Source organism: Eschscholzia californica, unplaced genomic scaffold (genome assembly GCF_041429995.1).
Source record: "Eschscholzia californica isolate CP2 unplaced genomic scaffold, dmEscCali1.0.p SCAF_5, whole genome shotgun sequence".
In the NCBI taxonomy this organism is placed as follows: Eukaryota; Viridiplantae; Streptophyta; class Magnoliopsida; order Ranunculales; family Papaveraceae; genus Eschscholzia; species Eschscholzia californica.
Window position 1 is genome coordinate 35,166,281 of NW_028238472.1, and position 19,047 is coordinate 35,185,327.

The 19,047-nt window shown below is 37.2% G+C and overlaps 3 protein-coding genes across 6 annotated transcripts; 1 reads left to right on the forward strand and 2 right to left on the reverse strand.

The window, feature by feature from the left end:
- Nucleotides 1-2,903: 2,903 nt before the first annotated feature.
- Nucleotides 2,904-3,359, reverse strand: LOC147538835 (protein FAR1-RELATED SEQUENCE 5-like). Its single transcript, XM_086643023.1, has one exon. The coding sequence runs from the start codon at nt 3,357-3,359 to the stop codon at nt 2,904-2,906; it is 456 nt and encodes a 151-aa protein (XP_086499149.1).
- A 7,777-nt stretch (nt 3,360-11,136) lies between these two features.
- On the reverse strand, nt 11,137-15,604 carry LOC147538836 (pentatricopeptide repeat-containing protein At1g62350-like). Of its 4 annotated transcripts, none has more exons than XM_086639355.1 (5): nt 15,142-15,604; nt 14,025-14,499; nt 13,166-13,228; nt 12,909-13,016; nt 11,137-12,021 (listed from the first exon to the last, which is right to left on the reverse strand). In XM_086639355.1, exons 1-2 carry the CDS (start codon nt 15,496-15,498, stop codon nt 14,098-14,100), a joined length of 759 nt encoding a protein of 252 aa, XP_086495481.1. In that variant the 5' UTR covers nt 15,499-15,604; the 3' UTR covers nt 11,137-12,021; nt 12,909-13,016; nt 13,166-13,228; nt 14,025-14,097. The 4 variants fall into 4 exon arrangements, with proteins under 4 accessions (XP_086495481.1, XP_086495480.1, XP_086495479.1 ...); XM_086639354.1 differs by having other exon boundaries at nt 12,909-13,024; XM_086639353.1 differs by having other exon boundaries at nt 13,166-14,499.
- On the forward strand, nt 11,370-13,195 carry EXPA20 (expansin A20). Its single transcript, XM_086639351.1, has 3 exons — nt 11,370-11,506; nt 11,617-11,935; nt 12,577-13,195. Exons 1-3 carry the CDS (start codon nt 11,371-11,373, stop codon nt 12,878-12,880), a joined length of 759 nt encoding a protein of 252 aa, XP_086495477.1. The 5' UTR covers nt 11,370; the 3' UTR covers nt 12,881-13,195.
- Nucleotides 15,605-19,047: the final 3,443 nt, after the last annotated feature.

The window sequence follows — 19,047 nt, forward strand, 5'->3', positions numbered from 1 at the left end:
GCCAAAGTTCAATTTTGTTTATTTATTAAGAAGTTGGAATTGTCACTAGCCGGCACTAGTATAATAAGAAACCGCGTAACAGTTAATTCCATGAGTGACCAAAGCTACTTCCGGATTAGAAAATCTCCATTATCAAACAATTAAGTGTCCTGTTTGCTCTCATATTGATGATTAATTTTGAATTAGTATCAAACGAGTCGAAAAGTAGTTGGAAATAATCTAACATTGGTGTCTTCCTTTTTGTATTTTTTGCATTTCTCATTGTTCCATCAATCATGGAAGAACAGCTCAAAAACAAGTTAGTGAGGCAGAGAAACAGGCATGCCCCAGTACCTTAAGGGCATAAAAATATCAAGGCAAAATTCTGCAATAAATATTATACCTATAAAATCAAAATAACATGGTTCGTGAAACCAAAGATGTTTTGAAACAACAATTCATGAAACCCGAACATAGAATCCAAACATAAAATCAAAATAACATGGTTCGTGAAACCAAACATTGAAGTCGACCATAATTAACCATTCATTACGTGTCGTCGGTTGAAAAATCAAAATCGTTCTCTGGCTCATCGATCAATTGAAAACGTGTCCTTGTCTGATAAAATTGTCGATCTGCTGCATTTGCTGAGAACGGAACAGTTGCACCACTTTCAAATTGAGGACGATATACTCCCATCAATAACTCCATGTTAGACTGCATTTGTAATAAGATATGATAATATTAGCAAACTAAAGTACACAAAAATATATTTAGATTTATTACCTTAATAACAAGAAAAGTAAACAAATTACCATCCTAGATTCCGGTGTATAGTATGTGTGTTGGTGACTATCACCAAGCGAGCTCTCTTGTGTATCCAACACGGGCTGACATGAAGAGATTTTAGAAGGTGAAAACTAAAAAAGAAACACAAACATAGGATTATTTCTGAAACACTAAATAAGAGTTACCATCATAGGTTCCGGTGTAGAGTTTGTGTTTTGTTGACTACCACCAAACGAACTCTGTTGTGAATTCAACACGGGCTGACATGAAGGCAATTTAGACTATGAAAACTAAAAAAGAAACACAAACATAGGATTATTTCTGAAATACTAAATAAGAGTTACCATCATAGGTTCCGGTGTAGAGTTTGTGTTTTGTTGACTACCAAGCGAACTCTCTTGTGTTTTCAACCCTCCCTCACATGACGGCATCTTAGTTGTTGAAACCTAAAACACAAACATAGTATTCAATACTAAATAAGAGTAACACAAAACATAAATATAGGTAATATAGACAAATATTACTTACTTTTTTCCTTTTGTATGCTTTCTTTTTAATTCTAACTTCTCTTGGCCGACCCTTCGACTTAACTAACACTGGATCACGGATATCTTCCCTTGCATTATCCTCACAGTCGATCGTATATCCCGCTTGTCGGCTTGGTCCTGAACTAGTTCTTTTGTCCTCTTTTGAGTTCATCTTCAACTTATACTTTGACATCCATTCTTTTAAACTATTGGTGCTTCTCTCATTCAATGATGCTTCATCTGCTATTTCGCTGAATAATACACACAATTCATCATACAGTTTTTGCTCCGGTGTAGAATCCCATCCGCCATAGTTGACACTAAGTGTGAGATCTTTTCACATCCTTCCTCCATCTCTTTAGAATGTATTTCTCCGGTATTACCTTCGCATCGTTTCTACACAACACCATCAGTGCATGTCGGCATAAAATGCCCTTAAACTCAAACAAAAGACAATTGCATTTAATATCACACTCAATAGGATGAAAAACCACGGAATATCTTGCCCGACCAAATTCCTTTTTCTCTGAAATCAAATACTCATACATTTTGCCGTACTCTTTGACTTCTACATAGTCACAAGCAAGCTTTCCAGTAAGTTCTGATCGAAAATCTTGAAACTTAGCTAGTGTGTAAATGTCTCTCATCTGTCTTTCAATCTCGGAAGGAGTCACACAAGGCAACTCAAAATGATAATTCCTGAAGTCTTCTCTAGCCTCTTTTTCAACTTTGTCTCTTAAAGCCACATTTTATTGTTCAACAAAAACCTTCAATGAGGTTTTCGCATTGACATATCCATCAAAGAACGCATTCATACTTTCACTTCGTTGGGTACTAGACATTCCATCGTTTCCTCTCTCTATACATATCATCCAACCACCGATTATCCCGTAAACTGTAATGATCTATCATGTATCTCCACTTACACTCGAACTCTTCAATGCTAAGTGTGTCATAAACGATATCATGCAACGCAGTATTTATCTTCTTGTAGTCTTTGTAGCTACTTAGTTTCTGTGGTATCTTCTTCATTATATGCCAAAGACACCATCGATGTCTTGTATTAGGAAAAACCTCTTCAATAGCACACCGCATAGCTTGATCTTGATCTGTAATAATACCATCCGGAGCCTTACCATCCATACAATCAAGCCAAGTCCTAAACAACCAACTAAACGTCTCTGTATCTTCATTCGACAATAAACCACAACCCAAAAGGATTGATTGCCCATGATGATTAATGCCAACAAAAGGAGCAAAAGGAAGACCGTACCTATTTGTTAAGTAGGTTGTATCAAACGTCACAACGTCGCCAAATTCATTGTATGCCTCCCTACTCCTCCTATCTGCCCAAAACACATTACGTAAGCAACCATCTTCGTCTAAATCCATACTAAAAATAACACCATTACTCTTCTTTTGCATTGTCAAAAAATACTGTTGAATAGCTAAAGCATCTCCTTCTCCAAGACGTATAGATCTCTTCTTTTGAATATAATTTCTGCAATCTCTTTCATTGAATGGGACTTTCTCATGTCCACCAGCTGCTACAACATGTTGCTTATAATTACGGCTCACTTTAATTCCTGCCATATCACTAATTTTGAGTTATCTTGCCACATGAGCATTAATCTTTCGATTACATCTAAAGTGTCGAACTTTTCTGGGACTAAGAATATGATTGTGCTCTAAAATAACACTAGTTATTTCGTATTTCCCACGTTCATTCAACTTCGAACAGATTTTGGCTTTACACCCATTTCGACTACTAGGTTGTTGTTCAATAGGATTGCTACCTACTGATTTAGTTGTCCCACTCTTCGCACAAGTCAATGTAACATATCGAACTACCCCTTCTTCTCTTTTAGTTGATCGTTTTCTGAGTGAGAAACCTTCTTTTCGACTATAGGCAAGACAAACGGCATACACTTCATCCAAATTGTTCAACTCCAAACCTATAGTTGGTACTGTAACTTCGCACAATTCTTCTTTTTGTTTGCCAATGTCATTCTCGGTCATTTTGTCGAAACATTCCACATCCTCACTCTCTGAAGAGTATAACATTTCTGCAGCCAAAATAAGTATAAGATATCAAAAATTCTTACATCTTAGCAACAAAACAAGAAGATAATTAAAAACCAGATTATACATACATTTAGTAGTTTGTACTATGGTTTCCTACCTTTAATCTAAAGTCTCGACTAAATATTACCGAACACAATCTATCTAATTAATAGGGTGTTTACGTTAGGTTATCTCTACCATGAATCATTTCTAAATTAGGTTTGGTTGGTAACAAGGAATCTAATCCATGTAAATGATTATTATTTTAGTAGCTTGTGGTTGTGGGTAATCATCCTAGTTAGTATATAATAATATTTCATATTCCAAATTTTCAAATATATATATCACCCTAGCTAGAGTAGTGGTACCAGGATGAGCCTGCTGCTAGATGATCAGGCAAGTAGTAATCATAAAATGGAGAAGTTTATCGAGATTATTCTAATTAGATCGATGTACGTAGCTAGCTTAATATTTGTAGCACTACGACTGACAATCTTAAATGCAAAGAGAGACGACTGAACGAGATACGCAGACAGCTGGGAGGAAGCCGTGAATGAAGAGCGGGATTGGTAGTATACTAGAGCATGCATGTTCAGAATAAAAGAAAAGATCGAAAAGAATACATTACTTGAATAGGCAGTTAGTCAAGCAACAGTGCAATCAAGTGCGTTTATATTTTTTTTATGTAAATTGAAAATAAGACTTGACAAAATGTGGACAATTTTTCTTGGCAACCAAAGATACAATGAACTGTATCAAGAACATCTACATTATTTTTACAGTAGTAGTTAAGAGAAAGCTTAAATTGTACTAGTTTAAGTGATTGTTCTTGTATTTTGTTTTTATGTTTGTTTCTTCTTCTTCTTAACAGGGGAAGTGGATTTAGTCAATGAGTCAAGGACTTGAATAACAAAGAGGTTGATATGAAAGATTTTTCATGGGAACTTATAAAGGTGATGCCAAATGATTTGGACCAAGTAGAATACATACACACTACCAAGAGATAATAGTAGGGACAATGCCTCATGGTACAACCTAAATTTTTCACTCATGGTTCAATTCACAGACCAAATTGGAGTTTTCCTTTCAGAACTTCAAACCTTTGTATTAGTGACTGACAAGCAAAAAGCTTAAAATCACAATAATGGAGGTATTAAGCAGTTTTGAAGTAAGGGAGCAAAGCTTATAAGCGGTTTTTAGAGCTAAAAAGCGATTTTGGGGGATTCAAATAAGTGGTTTTGAGGTTAAACCGACCTGAGAAGAGCGGTTTTTAGAGAGAGAAACCTTGCTGGAATCGAGTAATTTGAAGCAAAACCGAGCTGGCATCGAGTTGATAGTTGCAAATCAAGGAAACCCTAGGTTTTAGTTTTTTTTTTGTTGGCAGCAAACCCTAGCTTTGAAGCAAAAGAGGGAAAGTAAAAGAAATCCCGTGATTTGGTTCCACTTATTTTAAAAAGGACTCAACTCAGAAAGCATTAAATTTGAGGGACCAAAGTGTAAATATTGAAACATCACTCATTTCACGCTGCCAACTCATGATGTTATGCCCGGTTGGCGTGCCAACTCGGATGGCCGGGATTGGGCCGGGAAATTCGCCGGGCATAACATCATTTTTGTATTGGATATTGTCACAGTCCATTGATGAGGATAAAGAAGCAATTGCCACGTGTGACTGAATAAGTGTACGTCGATAAGACTGAACAAATCTGATAAATGGGGAAAACCAGCATGTTCATTGGGTACCCTACCACCAAAAAGAGTAAACCGTTTAGGTTCTCGAAAGCAAGACTCTCAATGACTCACGTAATGTATAATTCTTTGAAGTCATTTTTCCTTTTAAACAGTTTCTTTTGATTATGTAAAATCACATACTTTCAATCCCTTCGATCTACATATTATGGATGATCATATTGGATATCCTCCTCGATGTTCCAATTTGTCTAATTTGGTTGTGTTTTCTCCACCTCTCCCAGGGCATTTCTTGCCTCTTCCATTTATAGCAGTGAGACACCAAAGATGTCTTCTTGGTCTGCGCTCGTTTCAAAGGAGCCTCCTAAAGGATATGCCCTTTCGGTATGAAGGAATGCCCTTCTGAAAGAGTGTCCTTCGACCAAGATGGCAATGCGTGTAATTGGTCGAAGAAGATAACGATGACCTTATCCGGAAGATCATCTAGTCCGGTCGAATTAGCGATCATAATGCTTAGCTAAAAGCTAACTACGATCGTCGGATAACTTCGGTAATCCACGGCTAACATAGACCGAATCTTATAACGGGTTACACCGAAGAGTGGTGGCTTGAACGGAGAGAATTGGCTAGAGGGAACCTGAGAAATAGATGGATTAGATCCAACTAAACAGGTTCGGAAGAGTCCGGACATAGATATAAAGAACCGGGCACGAAAGAGAGGTCCGGGACAAGATAAAGGGGTCGGCCATGTGATGGCCGGCTGGACCATGGGTTGACCAGGCCAAGCCCACTTAGGAGACTGATCTGGCTGGCCATGGTAAGGGGAAACCCTAGATGGAAATCCGTTCCATCTCGGTATCCCAGACAGAAAGGGTTTATGGCTTTATCTTTCTGTGGTCCATATTGAATCCTAGTTTGAATATGATTCTGACTCTAGGGTTTCTATATAAGGACTAATTAGAGAACAGAAAAGGTGTGGAATTTTTTCAAGAGAAAATCAATCTCTCAGACAACAAGAGAGAGAGGGATTTTAGAGAAAAAAACTCTCATTCAATCTATCTTAGGCCTGTAAACGGTAGCTTATCGGATCGGATATAGGCATGTCCGCATCCGCATCCGAATCCGATAAGATATCCGAATATCCGTATCCGATAATTATCCGACGGATATTATAAATCAATATCCGAATTCGATAATATTAACGGATATCGAATAATATCCGATATCCGAAACTTTAGCAAAATTTCATATTTTTCCGTTAAATTTGTAATCATTGGATCTAAATAATAAATCTCAACCATACATTTTATATATTATTATAAATAAATTTAAATTTTTATTATTTTTTTATATTACTGATCGAATACAGATATTTATCGGATCGAATATTAGTGTATCCGTATCCGATATGCAGATATCTGAATCCGTATCCGATATCCGAAATTTCAGATATTTTTTTAAAATTCGAATACTGATGCAGATCGGATGTCGAATATTCGGATATCCATTGACAGACTTAATCTATCTAGTCAAGAAGAAAGGAGTTCTTCTTCTCAAACTCCAATAAGGTCCTAGCTGACATTAAGAAGGGAGTTCAAGTCAACCTACTCGGTGTCTCAAGTAGGGGAGCTACACTTTGAACCCTTTATCTTCCGTAAAGGCGTCGGAATCTAAGTTCGAGGAAAAGCAAATAAGGTATTCTTCTTCCCGTTTTAGTCCATCATTAGTTCTTGCATGTGATCGTGGAAACTAGTGTTAGCAGGGGCGGAGCTACATGGAGACTAACCCTGGCTCCAGCCAGGGTTAGGTTTCCGATGTCTATGTATTAGGAAGTAGCATTTCTAAGAAACACCAGGGTTAGTTTCAAATATGTATATTAAAAAGTGGGAACAATCAAGGAAATCCGAATGGCTCAGTTGGTCCTATTTGTAGACGAGCACCAACTAGGTCACAAGTTTGAATCTCCCCATTCCCATCTTTTTTTCCTTTATTTTCCAATTTTTTTCTTTTACAAGCTAAGGCTAGTCAGGCCTAATTTTGGATCCTGGCTCCGCCCTTGAGTGTTAGACATATTAGATGTCTGAGATTCCGCTAACAACACTAGGTGAAACCCAACACCTCCCATGTCTGCTAAGCATTGGTTTACCAAAGTGGCGTTCCCACTTCCCAATTCTCTGCTTTGATGTCCCATGCAATTTAACGATCCACTCACTTCTGAGCAAGCCAGTTCTCGTGTTGTTCAAGAACGACGCCCGTCAGGTTACTTAGCTTATTATATTCTTACTAATTATAACTCTCCTTTTCCAGGTAATCTTTACCCATTAGTTAATTATATCGCTTTCGGGAAATTCAGTTCTTCTTATTGGGTCTTTCTTACCTTTGTCATCATGACGGATGAACCTAAGTCTTACAAAATCAGTTTTGATTCTACTACCTGACTTGACTCCATAGCTAAGAAAATTTTCGATCTCGAGGCCAACAATACTTGGACTCTAACTTTCTTGCCTCCTCGTAAGAGGCCATTGGTTGTAAATGGGCTTACGAGATCAAGTATTATTTAGACGGTTCTATCGAACGTCATGAAGCACGTCTTATTGCCAGAAACTTTACACGAATAGAGGGTGTATCACGACTCTTTTGCTCTTGTAGCCAAACTATTCACAGTCCGTATTTTATTATCCCCTTGCTTCCACTAAGGGGTGGTCCCTGCTTCATTTAAATGTGAATGACATTTCTTTAGAGTTAATTGTACGAGGAGGTCTACATGACCATCTCACCTAGTTTCCAGTGATAATCGTGTTTGTTGCTTAAACAAATTTCTATGGGTTGAAATAAGTTTTTCGTCTATGGTTTGTCAAATTTTCTTTTGGCTTATCTCTACTCAGTCCTCCTCTGACCACTCTCTTTTTAGTTATTATCGTGGTTCAATTCATATGTATATTATTGTCTAAGTTGATGGTATCATCATCACCGATAATGAACTAAGGAAATTCATTTCCTTCAGCTCCATCTCGAGAAACCTTTCTCTATTAAGAATCTAGGTCATCTTCAAATTTTCTTGGCCTCGAGGTTTTCCATCTCTCAAAGGTATTTTCCTTTGTCAATGGAAGTATACTTCGGATATTTTACACGACCTCGGGCTCCTCAGTGCCAAACATAGTTATTTCCCTATGGAAACGATTAAAACTTCTACCTGCTGAAGGTACCCTTTTGGACAACCTAACCTCTTTTCATCATCTCATAGGATACCTTCTCTATGTTACAATCAGTGGACCAAACATTTCTTTCTCCACCAACGATTTATGTTAGCTCATGCAACATCCCCATTTTGTCCATATGGATGAAGCTGCTTGAGTTCTGTGTTATCTTAAACGTACTCTCGATTATGGGATCTTCCTATTATTCGCCTAGTTCTCGGATTCTTTCGGGTTTTACTAACTCTGATTGAGAAGTTATCATGCCTGTCATTCCATGACTGATTTTTTCCCCATGCTTGGTAACAGTTTGTCGTCTCCAGACTCTAAGAAGCAACTGACAGTTTCCCGGTCTTCTATTGCGGCACGATCATCTTGCTTCTCTTACTGCAAAGCTCAAATGGTTGAGGATCTCCGCATTTTTATATAAGAACCATTTCAGGTTTCTGTGACAACAAAGTTACTATGCATAAGGCAACAAATCCAGTCTTTCGTGAACGTACCAAGCATATCGAGCTTAATTGCCGCTTTGCTCGGGAAAAACTTGATACAATCTCATTCAAACAGACTGAACAGTACCCGTGTAACCTAGTGTGAATCCTATAAATATATCTTATTCATAATACATACATTTTTTTCCTAATTGTTCTCTACGTAGCTCCAACGTTCTACTTACAAGATTGATAATTTCACAAAATTTCTACACCCAATGGTTAGTTTACTTATCGACTTAATTATGCATTGTCTTCCCTCTTTAAGTTTCCATTATGCATTCTTGGGAAATAAATTATAGAGAAAAACATAGTATCGCACTAGTAAGGGATATTTCTGCTACGAATCTTCATTTAAGTTTAATGGCGAAAATAAAAGACTATTGGTCTTAAGAGAAAATTGTCAAGTGTTAAGTTTGTGACCATCCAACTCAAAACCAATTGGCGAGGACCTAGACCATATATTCTTGGTTGCTAAATACCCATTCTCCCATGTGGGACTATTTTCACACGCCCCCTCACGTGTGGCGTTCTTTGAGCCTAACACGTGTATTTCTTTGTGCGACGTTAAGCCTATCACGTGTGGGCCTAACTCTGATACCATGTTAAGTTTGTGGTCATCCAACTCAAAACCAATTGGCAATAAGTGGAGAGGACCTAAACCATATATTCTTGGTTGCTAAATACTCATTCTCCCGTGTGGGACTATTCTCACACCAAGACATTCAAACAAGAAGTAAAGAAGTAAAGCTTAATAATTACCACGAAGATGGACATTTTGATGTATCAGTCAGCAGGATCAATAATGCTAAGGAGTGAAATGTACGATTTTCTACCACAAGCCAACCTTCGATAACAAATATCGGTTTGGGTTGTGGGGCTTACTTCCTAACCACAGTGGGACAAGTGGCTAGCCTTATAGGTCTGGGCAGCCGGAAGGTTCCCATGAGTCAGTAAATTTGGGAGAGGGCAGCTCTCCCTGCACCTGACATGTAACTTACCGATTTCTTTTTTTTTTTAAACAGAGAACTAATATTAATAAATAAGAGTATGATGATTATACATATGATAGATAGATAGACAGATATAAAGTCATGTACGACTACACTTGTATTTCCTTATCCATTTAGATAGAGAGCCCGTTAAGATATTATTGTTGTGTCTAATGTGCTCAAACTTGATGTGAAACACATGGAAAGTGTGCTTTGATCGTCTGCATATAAGGATGTAGCTTACGGAACCAGCTGCCAACAACATTCAATGGCACATTCAAAACATGAAAACCAAAACAGAAGTCAAACTGAATAGTGTTAACTGTTATATATGCTGTGAGTTTGAGAAAAGTGACGTTGAACACCTAAGTTTGTTGTGACTAGGGGTACTTGGGTGAAAGCCTAATAAATAATTAGGTAACTTTATATGAAGGTTAATCTTGTCTAAAGTTTATTCTAATGCCTATTTCAAAAGAAAGGTAATGTCAAATATCCTTTAGGATGAATGACAGTTTCTTCTCGGAAGGAGTTTACGATCAAACACTATTTTGAGATACAGTTCATGATAATCGCATTTTGTTCTCGCCCGACAAATATAGACTTAAAGTTGTGCTTTGCCCCAAATCATGAAGTATTTTACGCTTCGGTCTTGTTAAAATGACTATCCAAAAGGGTGTAACCCATGACCACCAAACACAGATAGTGTTATGTCAAGAGCTTTACGTTTCATTTATCGCGACCTTTGATTATTATACAAACCAAATGAAGAAAGGGACAACTTATGAATTCACATCAAGCTAAACATGAACAACATTGAGAAATTGAGATTGACCTTCGGTTGCCTAGATGACTTTGTGTAGGCCCTTTCTCTAGATAAGCTCCAAAGGGGGGGCCTATCACAATTCACAACTAATCAGCTCAATGACCCACACGTGTCACATAACAGCTTTAGAAATTCAAGAAAGCAGACCAAAGAAAACCCTAAAGTTGAGGGTACTTTTGTAAGTTTTAGATAATTTCAAACTGATATTTTTTTATCCCTTACAAGAAGACCCCTTGAATCCCGGCTCTCGATAGAACATCCTCTTCAAGCTTTGGGGGTCTCTGTAATCATAAAAAGTAGAGCCCCAACACTAAAGCAAAAAAAAAAAAGAGAACACATTTGAATGCAATTGAAAACCCCATCCTCACTCCCTAAATTATCAATATCATTCTCTCTCTCTCTGTCTCTCTCTCTCTATATGATATTGGAAGAAGAAGAGCCAACACTTTTTGACTCTTCCAAAGACCAAAGCAATTCCTCACGTCTTCATCATTATTCAGAGGTCCCAATGTTTATATGAACCTCTCTCTCTCTCTCTCTCTCTCTCTCTCTCTCTCTGTAAACATTGATAACCAATTGATGTCAGTGTTTAAAGTTAAACATATATTGCTTGATTTAAACTTTAAACCCCAATCTTCTGCATAATTTCAAAAAGAATAAACCTTTTCTCCTCCATTACCAAGTTTACAATCCCCATACAAGAAAAAGAAAAACATAAAGACAAAAACTCATTAGTCCTTTTTCATATTCATCTCTACTTACCATTCCTTCCCCTCTTTTCCTCTTTTCCTCTCTCTCTCTCTTTCTCTCTCTGACTTGCATATGGGGATGAATCATCAGATTCTGTTCTGCTACTTAATCTTGTTGAAAGTGGGCTTAGCTCTAACAGCCATTGATGAAGAGTGGAAAACTGCAGCTGCTACATACACCACTCAAACAGATGGTTCTATCATCATGGGTAACTTTCTTTTCCTCAGACTATTATGTTCTTCCAGTTAGACTTCTAATCTTTTATCTAGTTGTTAGAAAATAAAAAATCTGGTTACTGTTAATGGTTCAATGTTGCAGAAGGTGCTTGTGGGTATGGTACCATCCACAAGAACAGCTATGGGGAATACAGTGCCGGATTGAGTAGTTTGTTATTCAATAGAGGGCGTACCTGTGGAAGTTGCTACGAGGTTAGATGTGTTAACCACATCCATTGGTGCTTGCAAGGAAGCCCGTCTATTATCGTTACTGCTACAGATTTTTGTCCTCCCAACTATGGACTTGCCAATGACTATGGTGGCTGGTGCAACTTCCCTAGAGAACACTTTGAGATGTCTGAAGAAGCTTTTGCCCAAATCGCTGATAGAAAGGCTGATATTGTACCAGTTCAGTATAGAAGGTGATGAATTATTCCTTTCTTGTCATTTTAATCTTTACGAAGGCATATGTAAAACTGGTTTAGGAGTCCAAAATAGCTAGATATACCTGATAAGTCAAAAGAAGAGTTGATCAGGCATCATAAAGTAGATCAGCAAACAGATAGATTTACTTTTCATGAAGTAGAATCATCTGAAACACAAGTAATCACAAAAGAGAACTCTTTGTCCTTGACAACCTAATTAAAGTAGACACCTGAGCAAATGCAAAGACCTAACAACAATCAATCCACGATTGTTCTTAACTTGCTGTCCCATCAATAAGCAACTACGGGCCATTTTCAAATGTAGAAAACAAGATAATTTCCTTTTGATTTTAGTCCTCAACTTTAGAAGAGATCCATCTTTGGATTTGGCTGAGTCCAATATAGCAATATAAGATGGTCTCGACATTGATGGTTACGATTTTCTTCTATCAGGTTAAAGGCAAGCACACTTCAATAGGTAAGATTGCCAAGAAGTGGTCCATGATTAGTATGTTAGTATCTCGACCACGGAAAAAGAAAAACAAATGTTATGTAACTATGTATATCTTATGGGCGTAATCTTGCGAATTTCAAGGTTGCTTCTTTATAAATTTTCTGGAAATCTATGTTGCTTGTAGGGCAAACTGTGTGAGAAACGGAGGAATGCGATTTACAATAGGTGGAAGTTCTTTCTTCTATCAAGTACTGATCACCAATGTGGGGTTGGATGGTGAAGTTGTAGCAGTGAAAGTGAAAGGATCGAAAACAGGTTGGATACCTATGGGGAGAAACTGGGGGCAGAACTGGCAGTGCAATGTTAAACTAGTAGGACAGCCTCTATCATTCGAGGTAACTAGCAGCACTGGAAAAACAGTCACGTCCTATAATGTTGCTCCACCAACTTGGCGATTTGGCCAGACATTTGAAGGGAAACAATTTTAGAAGATAGAGTGTATCAAAATAGTTTTACCTATAATGACACTTAAGCTGAGCAAATGGAGTTAATCATTATTTATCATATAAAGTATAAGAGCCCTTGCTGCAACTCAAATGAATGTATTTGACAGTAGACCTGCAACTGCAACGCTACGAAAATCGAGATAATTAATTACGAGGAAAAGGAGGGGAACAAGGGAAGGATGAAAAATGTATTAGCAAGTAGAAAAAATGTACGATTTTTGGTGGGAATGTAATTATAAACAAGATAGAAAACTTAATTGCTTTTACCTCTATATTTCCAGCTACCTTCTGGCTTTACACTGTTTTTCTTTTGCCTTTTCGGTTTCAGGCCTGAAATGATTTAAGTCACCATAGCATCTACTATACAACAGAGTAACTAAAATGCTAAGACCAGAGGGGAGGAGCACTTCAACAAAACATGGATTAAACAAGTGGAGTAACTTTTAGACATACCGTGGTACCAAAATGTTGTAACACCAGTCCAGTACCCTACGATCTAAAAGGTGGGAGCTACCAGTGCAATTAGTCAATTATCCACATAAAATGGCAATTCCTTATATTTCATATGTAGTAACCAGAAATTTGTTATGGTGCTGTGCACAAGTCATAAAAACTGAAATAAATCATAATTTAAGAGAAATCAGTGACTAAAATCTAAGATCCTATTGAGTCATGCTCCTAAATTCGGTAGTGTGTGCTATCAACAGTGAGTTTTAACTGATAAGAAAGTATCTGAAATGGATAAGCGCGAGAATGACAATGACCATGATCACAAGTTCCATAATTTGCAATCAAGTGATTCTTATGTACTTAGATGTTATGATTTGTCAATTGGTAAGAACATACACTGACTCACTATTCGGACGGCAAATGACTCAAGTTACAATGTTCCTAGCTTCTTATGAAAGATGAATATTCTGAACTGAAGTCCCAAGTCTTCATCATATTGGAAGTAGTCCGTGACCCTTAACAGGAAAAATTTCAAGTTTTCAACCAAAAAGAGATGGCAATGGTTCTTGTACTTCATAAGTATCCAGTTTCCGGACCCAGATCATTCGTATAAGAAGTTTAATCATTTGAATTAAAGGTTTACTGACGCCGCAATCAACTACAAAGAGCGACAAACCTTTTGATTCATCAAATGAGCAGAAAGAACCTCTACTTTTCAAATCATATAACTTGTTAATCCACCAACATAGTCAGTTCTTCAAGTTCAGCTCTTCCATGTCTTCTAAAAACTCCAGTGATCCACCAAAATATTTTTCAGCTTCTTCTCTTAAAATAGCTGAGAGACCTATTTCACCCTTTGATTCTAGACCATTTATCAATATCTTAAAGGTCAACCTATCAGGGTCACAACCCACTACCTTCATCAAGTGGAAACACTCTATGGTTAGTCTAGAGTTATCAAGCTCCACCAAGGTACTCAAAAGAGCATTGAAGCTCTCATTGTTTCCTTCCAACCTGCTCTCCATCTTCATAAACATGAAAACAAGTTCAACCTTTTCGAGGAACCCATTTTTGGCCAGCGACGCAATCATATCAGCGTAGATTAACACCTGCGGCTTATACCAGTATTCATTACGGACCTCTTCAAACACCTAAAATGAAGAAAAGACATATGAGTGACAGCAAAGTCAAGGAATTCCTAAAGTAAATGTATTCCAATTTGAAGCATCTACCAATATGGTCAGTTCTTATGCCACGTGAGTTTTTTTCAGCTTATCTTATTACTAATACCTCCTCGACTTAACTATCTCGAAAGAAAGAAATCTATGTATTCTGGAATCCTCGCTCCTGCAGGAATGAAATACTAATAGTGCATCTATCGCAGGTATTACGGGAGTGGGTACGCAGGATATCGCCATTTTCAGGTGGATTGTGACTCCAGTCAGTTCGATTGTGAGAGAGGGTCAAAGGCCATGATACTGTGAGTTGCTGATATACATTATCTCAGTTGTTCTTTTCGAATTCGGTAATATCTTTTTGAGGCCATTGCTACTTCTGATATCCTATCCTATCTAGAAGGGGTGTGAATCTTCCTTCTGTTAAGTTTGTGGTCATCCAACTCAAAACCAATTGGCAATAAGTGGAGAGGACTTAGACCTTATATTCTTGATTGCTAAAAACCCATTCTCCCATGTGGGACTATTGTCACACCTTCATCTATCATGTACAGTTTACTAAGTGAATAAATTCAGCACAGTTATGAAGCTCCATTAAGGGAAGGAAGAGAATTAAACCTGTAGAGCGAGAAGGGCTTCATCCTGCCTCTGAAGATCTCGAAGAACAGCAAGCATATCAGATTTGATCAACCTCTTGAATTTCGATTCTATAACATGCCCCAACAGATTCATATCTTTCTTTGCTCGTTTCAGAGACTGAACGGTTTGAATTGTTTCGATACTTACCCTTCCTCTCTGTAATGGTTTACGATTCTTTCCTCGGTCTCTCATGGTGATAACCCCATTTCTGTAGCTTCTTAGTAACACTGGCTGTGGCAATTCACCATGATTGATTCTCATAATCGGGAGACTCGAGCAATCTAGGGTTTTGGATAGAGAAGAAACGAAAGGAGTAGAGTAGTTATAGTAGTTCATTCTTTGTCAATCGACGACAAAGAATTAATTCCTAGAGAGAGAGAGAGATGAAGGGATGAAATCATTTCCTAATCTCTGCCGCTTGCCGGGAGTGTTTATTAGAGCCGGCCCACGCGCACTCACTCTTACATTTGGTTAAAAAAAAAAAATTTTAACTTGAACAAAGTCCATGATAAATTCCACCCTCCATTTCACAAGACTAATGACAGAGAACTGGAAAAACTAGCCACACTCTCGATAGAAATACTGTGTGGTTTGCCGCAATTCATGTTTAGTTGATCAGAATGATCGAAAATACTAATCACGACAGTCCACATAATATTTCTGGGTGGTCAATACGTGGACAACTGTTTTTATTATATGGACGACTATCTTATGTGGACAACCAAAATAATTAAATTTTTTATATGGACACCAGTTTCTAAGGGGACAACTCTCTATTATTTTCACTCAAGTCCTCTTAGAATTAGATGTATTATTTTAAAACCTCCCTCTTTTCTCTATAAACCCTAAGTAAGTTAGGTCTTCTTCTACTACTTCATCTTCATCATCAACCCAAAATACTACAGAGAGAACTTTTTTGGAGAAGAGTGTGCCATCAAGTAAAGGGAAGGGAATTGTTGAAGAATATTCCCACCCAGAAAGATCAGATCTAAAAACTCTAAAACTCGTTAAACTTTGAAAACCTAGAAATCAAAAATTTCAAAACTCTACATTTTTTTTTACAAACAAGTAGAGATGCTCGTGCTTCGTGGAAAATCGAAGAAATACAAGAGATCTTAACTTCTGACTTTTTGTAAAAAAAAAAAAAAAAAAATCTGACTTGTCAATTTCGTAGATTTTCCACAAAAATTTGGCAAGACAGAAGGGAACTTGCCACGAAAATCTACCATATTTTCATGGATTTCCCACGAAATACTGAGAATTTCTTCTTCACCTCGAATATTTGCTTTGAAATCGTTGTGTATTCTTCTAACTACCCAAACGAAAATACAAAATAAAAGTGAAAAAGTTAAACTTTTACCTCATCAATGTAGGGTTTGATAAAAAACCATCTAGGGTTTGATAAAAATCAAAGGGAAGTAGTAGAAACTATAGTTTACTAAAAAAAACAAGGGAAGTGGAGATTGATGAGTTTTATCTTCTTCATCCATCTAGGATTTGATAAAAAAAACAAAGGGAAGTGATAGAAACTATAGTTTACTTTTAGTAGAAGTAAAAGAATAAGAATAAGACTAAGAAGAAGGAAGAAGATGAAGAAGAAGACAACTTAGGTTTTCAATTTTTAACTATTATTTTGTTAATGGTCCACAAATTAGAAACTGTTAGTATTTAAGACTTTATAGAGTTGTCTCCTTATTAAATCAAAGTCAACTAAGTCAAACGTAATTGACTCGCGTCGATCCGAAAATAGTTTTCCATATAAGAAAAACAGTGGCCCACGTATTGGCCACCTATTTCTGCATAGAGTATTAGATTTTCTTATTCCCTATCATTTTTCATTTTACAATTGCTAATCATCTAAACTACCCATGTCAATGGGTGTCTGAAAATCCAATATCCAATTCGAGTTTCTGCTAAGAAATTTATCTGGAAATTTGTAAGCGATATGTGATTACTAATTCTTTTTTTAAATAATTGTATAAGTATTATTTTACTTTTACTTATTTCTACAAGTAAAATATCAAGTTTATATTCGAAATACTTACATATTTTTAAATTAAAGATATTATATCTTCGCTATAATCAAATAATTAGATTAGTTTCGCTGGTATTTACTACAGAAATTGAAAAAAAAAATTAATTGAAGATAATTAGGATTTAATGTTTTCAACACTCGCTTATATCGGATGTATCAGATATTATCGAATATTTGCGAATATTTATCGATTAGCTTATCAGATTCGGACAAGGATCAACCTGTATCCGTAAGCTACAATTTACAAATTACACCCTTATTTGTTTGTTCATCTAAAGTTGTTTTTTATGGAGAAATCTAACGAATATGAAGAAGATGAAGAGCGTAATTTATGTCTAGAAGATGACTTTGTTTGTCGAAAGGTAACAGATTTGAAGAAGATAAAAACATGGTTTTTATACGTGACTACCTTTTCAAAAACTTAATTATGCACTTTATGGTCTCGAAGGTCAAAGGGGTACTTTGTTTAATTCTTCCATGCTAGGGTGGCAGGGTCACAAAGAAGTTATCATTCAGTAATTTCTATAATGGAGACTGGGGTCTTCAAGGTGTTCATATAACAATTTCTCGAGACGTTCTACTCCCTTTGATTTCACAAAATCCTAATGAGGTGGGAAACCTTGGCACATAGTGAAAGGTAGAATGGGCGACCCTCCTGAGCCGGCTGAAGGGCAATTGAGTACGAAAAATATTGTGTTTAGGTTGAATCCTCCTGCATAGACTGACAACGTTGCCTCTCCAGTCTCCAGAATGTGTATTTCTGCTCGTCGTAGAAGCCAATAAGGATGGTCTAGCAGGGAAAAAATGCATGACTCTTCAAAACCCATACCTTTAAAAGCATGTTAAAATAAAATGTAGTTGAAGACCTATTATTTTACAAGTATGCGTTTAACTAAACAACTAGCAATTATATATGAAATGACAATGACTTTTGTGAGGGGTTGAAATCGCAAGTTAAGAAGTCAAGAGAACTGGGTCGTTGACCGGAAGTCAGACTTCACCTGTTAATATTTTATAGGCACCGACGACGTCTTTGGGCTTAACCTGTGGCAAGAAATGAAACACACGTGACCTAAGATCTTTGGGGACATTGGGATAGTGCCGACCAAAGAAACTCCGACAATCAAGTTAGTAAGCTTGCAATAAAAGTAATAAACACGTGAATGATATCCCTGGAATGTTACCGGTGAAGGGGATGGGCGGAGTATGACACTGCTCGTAGAGTGGCCGAAGCTCGACCTCTACGGGTAGGCTGAATTGCTTAAAGAGAGAATGTGACCGTTTGTAAATTATGTCGTTTAGCGAGACAACCCTGGAGAGGTTTGCCTTGTCCAGAGATGTGTGTAAATAAAGTAAGCTTTAAGAGTCTTGCCTTGTGTCTCATATATGTAATCACGTGGGTGATGTAGAAAAGGTATGACCTCCCAGAGGGATAAAATAGGCAAGCCCTAGATTAATTAGGCGACTCCTAGAGAGATAAAGTTGGTAGACCCGTGATGAAGCACACCCTTGAATTGATAAGGTCTTGTACTTGTACTTTCTAGGGAGAGTATATGCTTGTTTCCTCAAGATGAGGCCCTGTACTTGTCCTTTCTAGGAGAGATAAAATGGATACTTCCTTCCTACAAGTACCCTGATGGTGCTTCGATCAGAGAAAGAGCAGGACTATGTGAAAGACCGAAACTATGCGAAACAGCAAGACTACAAGAGAGAGAAAGTAGGTTGCTTGTTGATTGTTTAATTGGTAATCAAAATCAACAATAATGTCAGGCAAATATCAGATGTGTTAGTCAATCATCAGATGTATTAGGTAATAATTCGATGATCGCTCTATATGAGTCAGAGAGTGG

Bases quoted from the DNA above. Each gene is read 5' to 3' on its own strand.
- LOC147538835 (XM_086643023.1), bottom strand. From the start codon at position 3,359: ATGTTATACTCTTCAGAGAGTGAGGATGTGGAATGTTTCGACAAAATG.
- EXPA20 (XM_086639351.1), top strand. From the start codon at position 11,371: ATGGGGATGAATCATCAGATTCTGTTCTGCTACTTAATCTTGTTGAAA. The intron at 11,507-11,616 runs GTAACTTTCTTT...TCAATGTTGCAG, and splicing joins AGATGGTTCTATCATCATGG to AAGGTGCTTGTGGGTATGGT. The intron at 11,936-12,576 runs GTGATGAATTAT...TGTTGCTTGTAG, and splicing joins GTACCAGTTCAGTATAGAAG to GGCAAACTGTGTGAGAAACG.
- LOC147538836 (XM_086639355.1), bottom strand. From the start codon at position 15,498: ATGAACTACTATAACTACTCTACTCCTTTCGTTTCTTCTCTATCCAAA. The intron at 14,500-15,141 runs GTTTAATTCTCT...TCTTCATTTTAG, and splicing joins AAGCCCTTCTCGCTCTACAG to GTGTTTGAAGAGGTCCGTAA.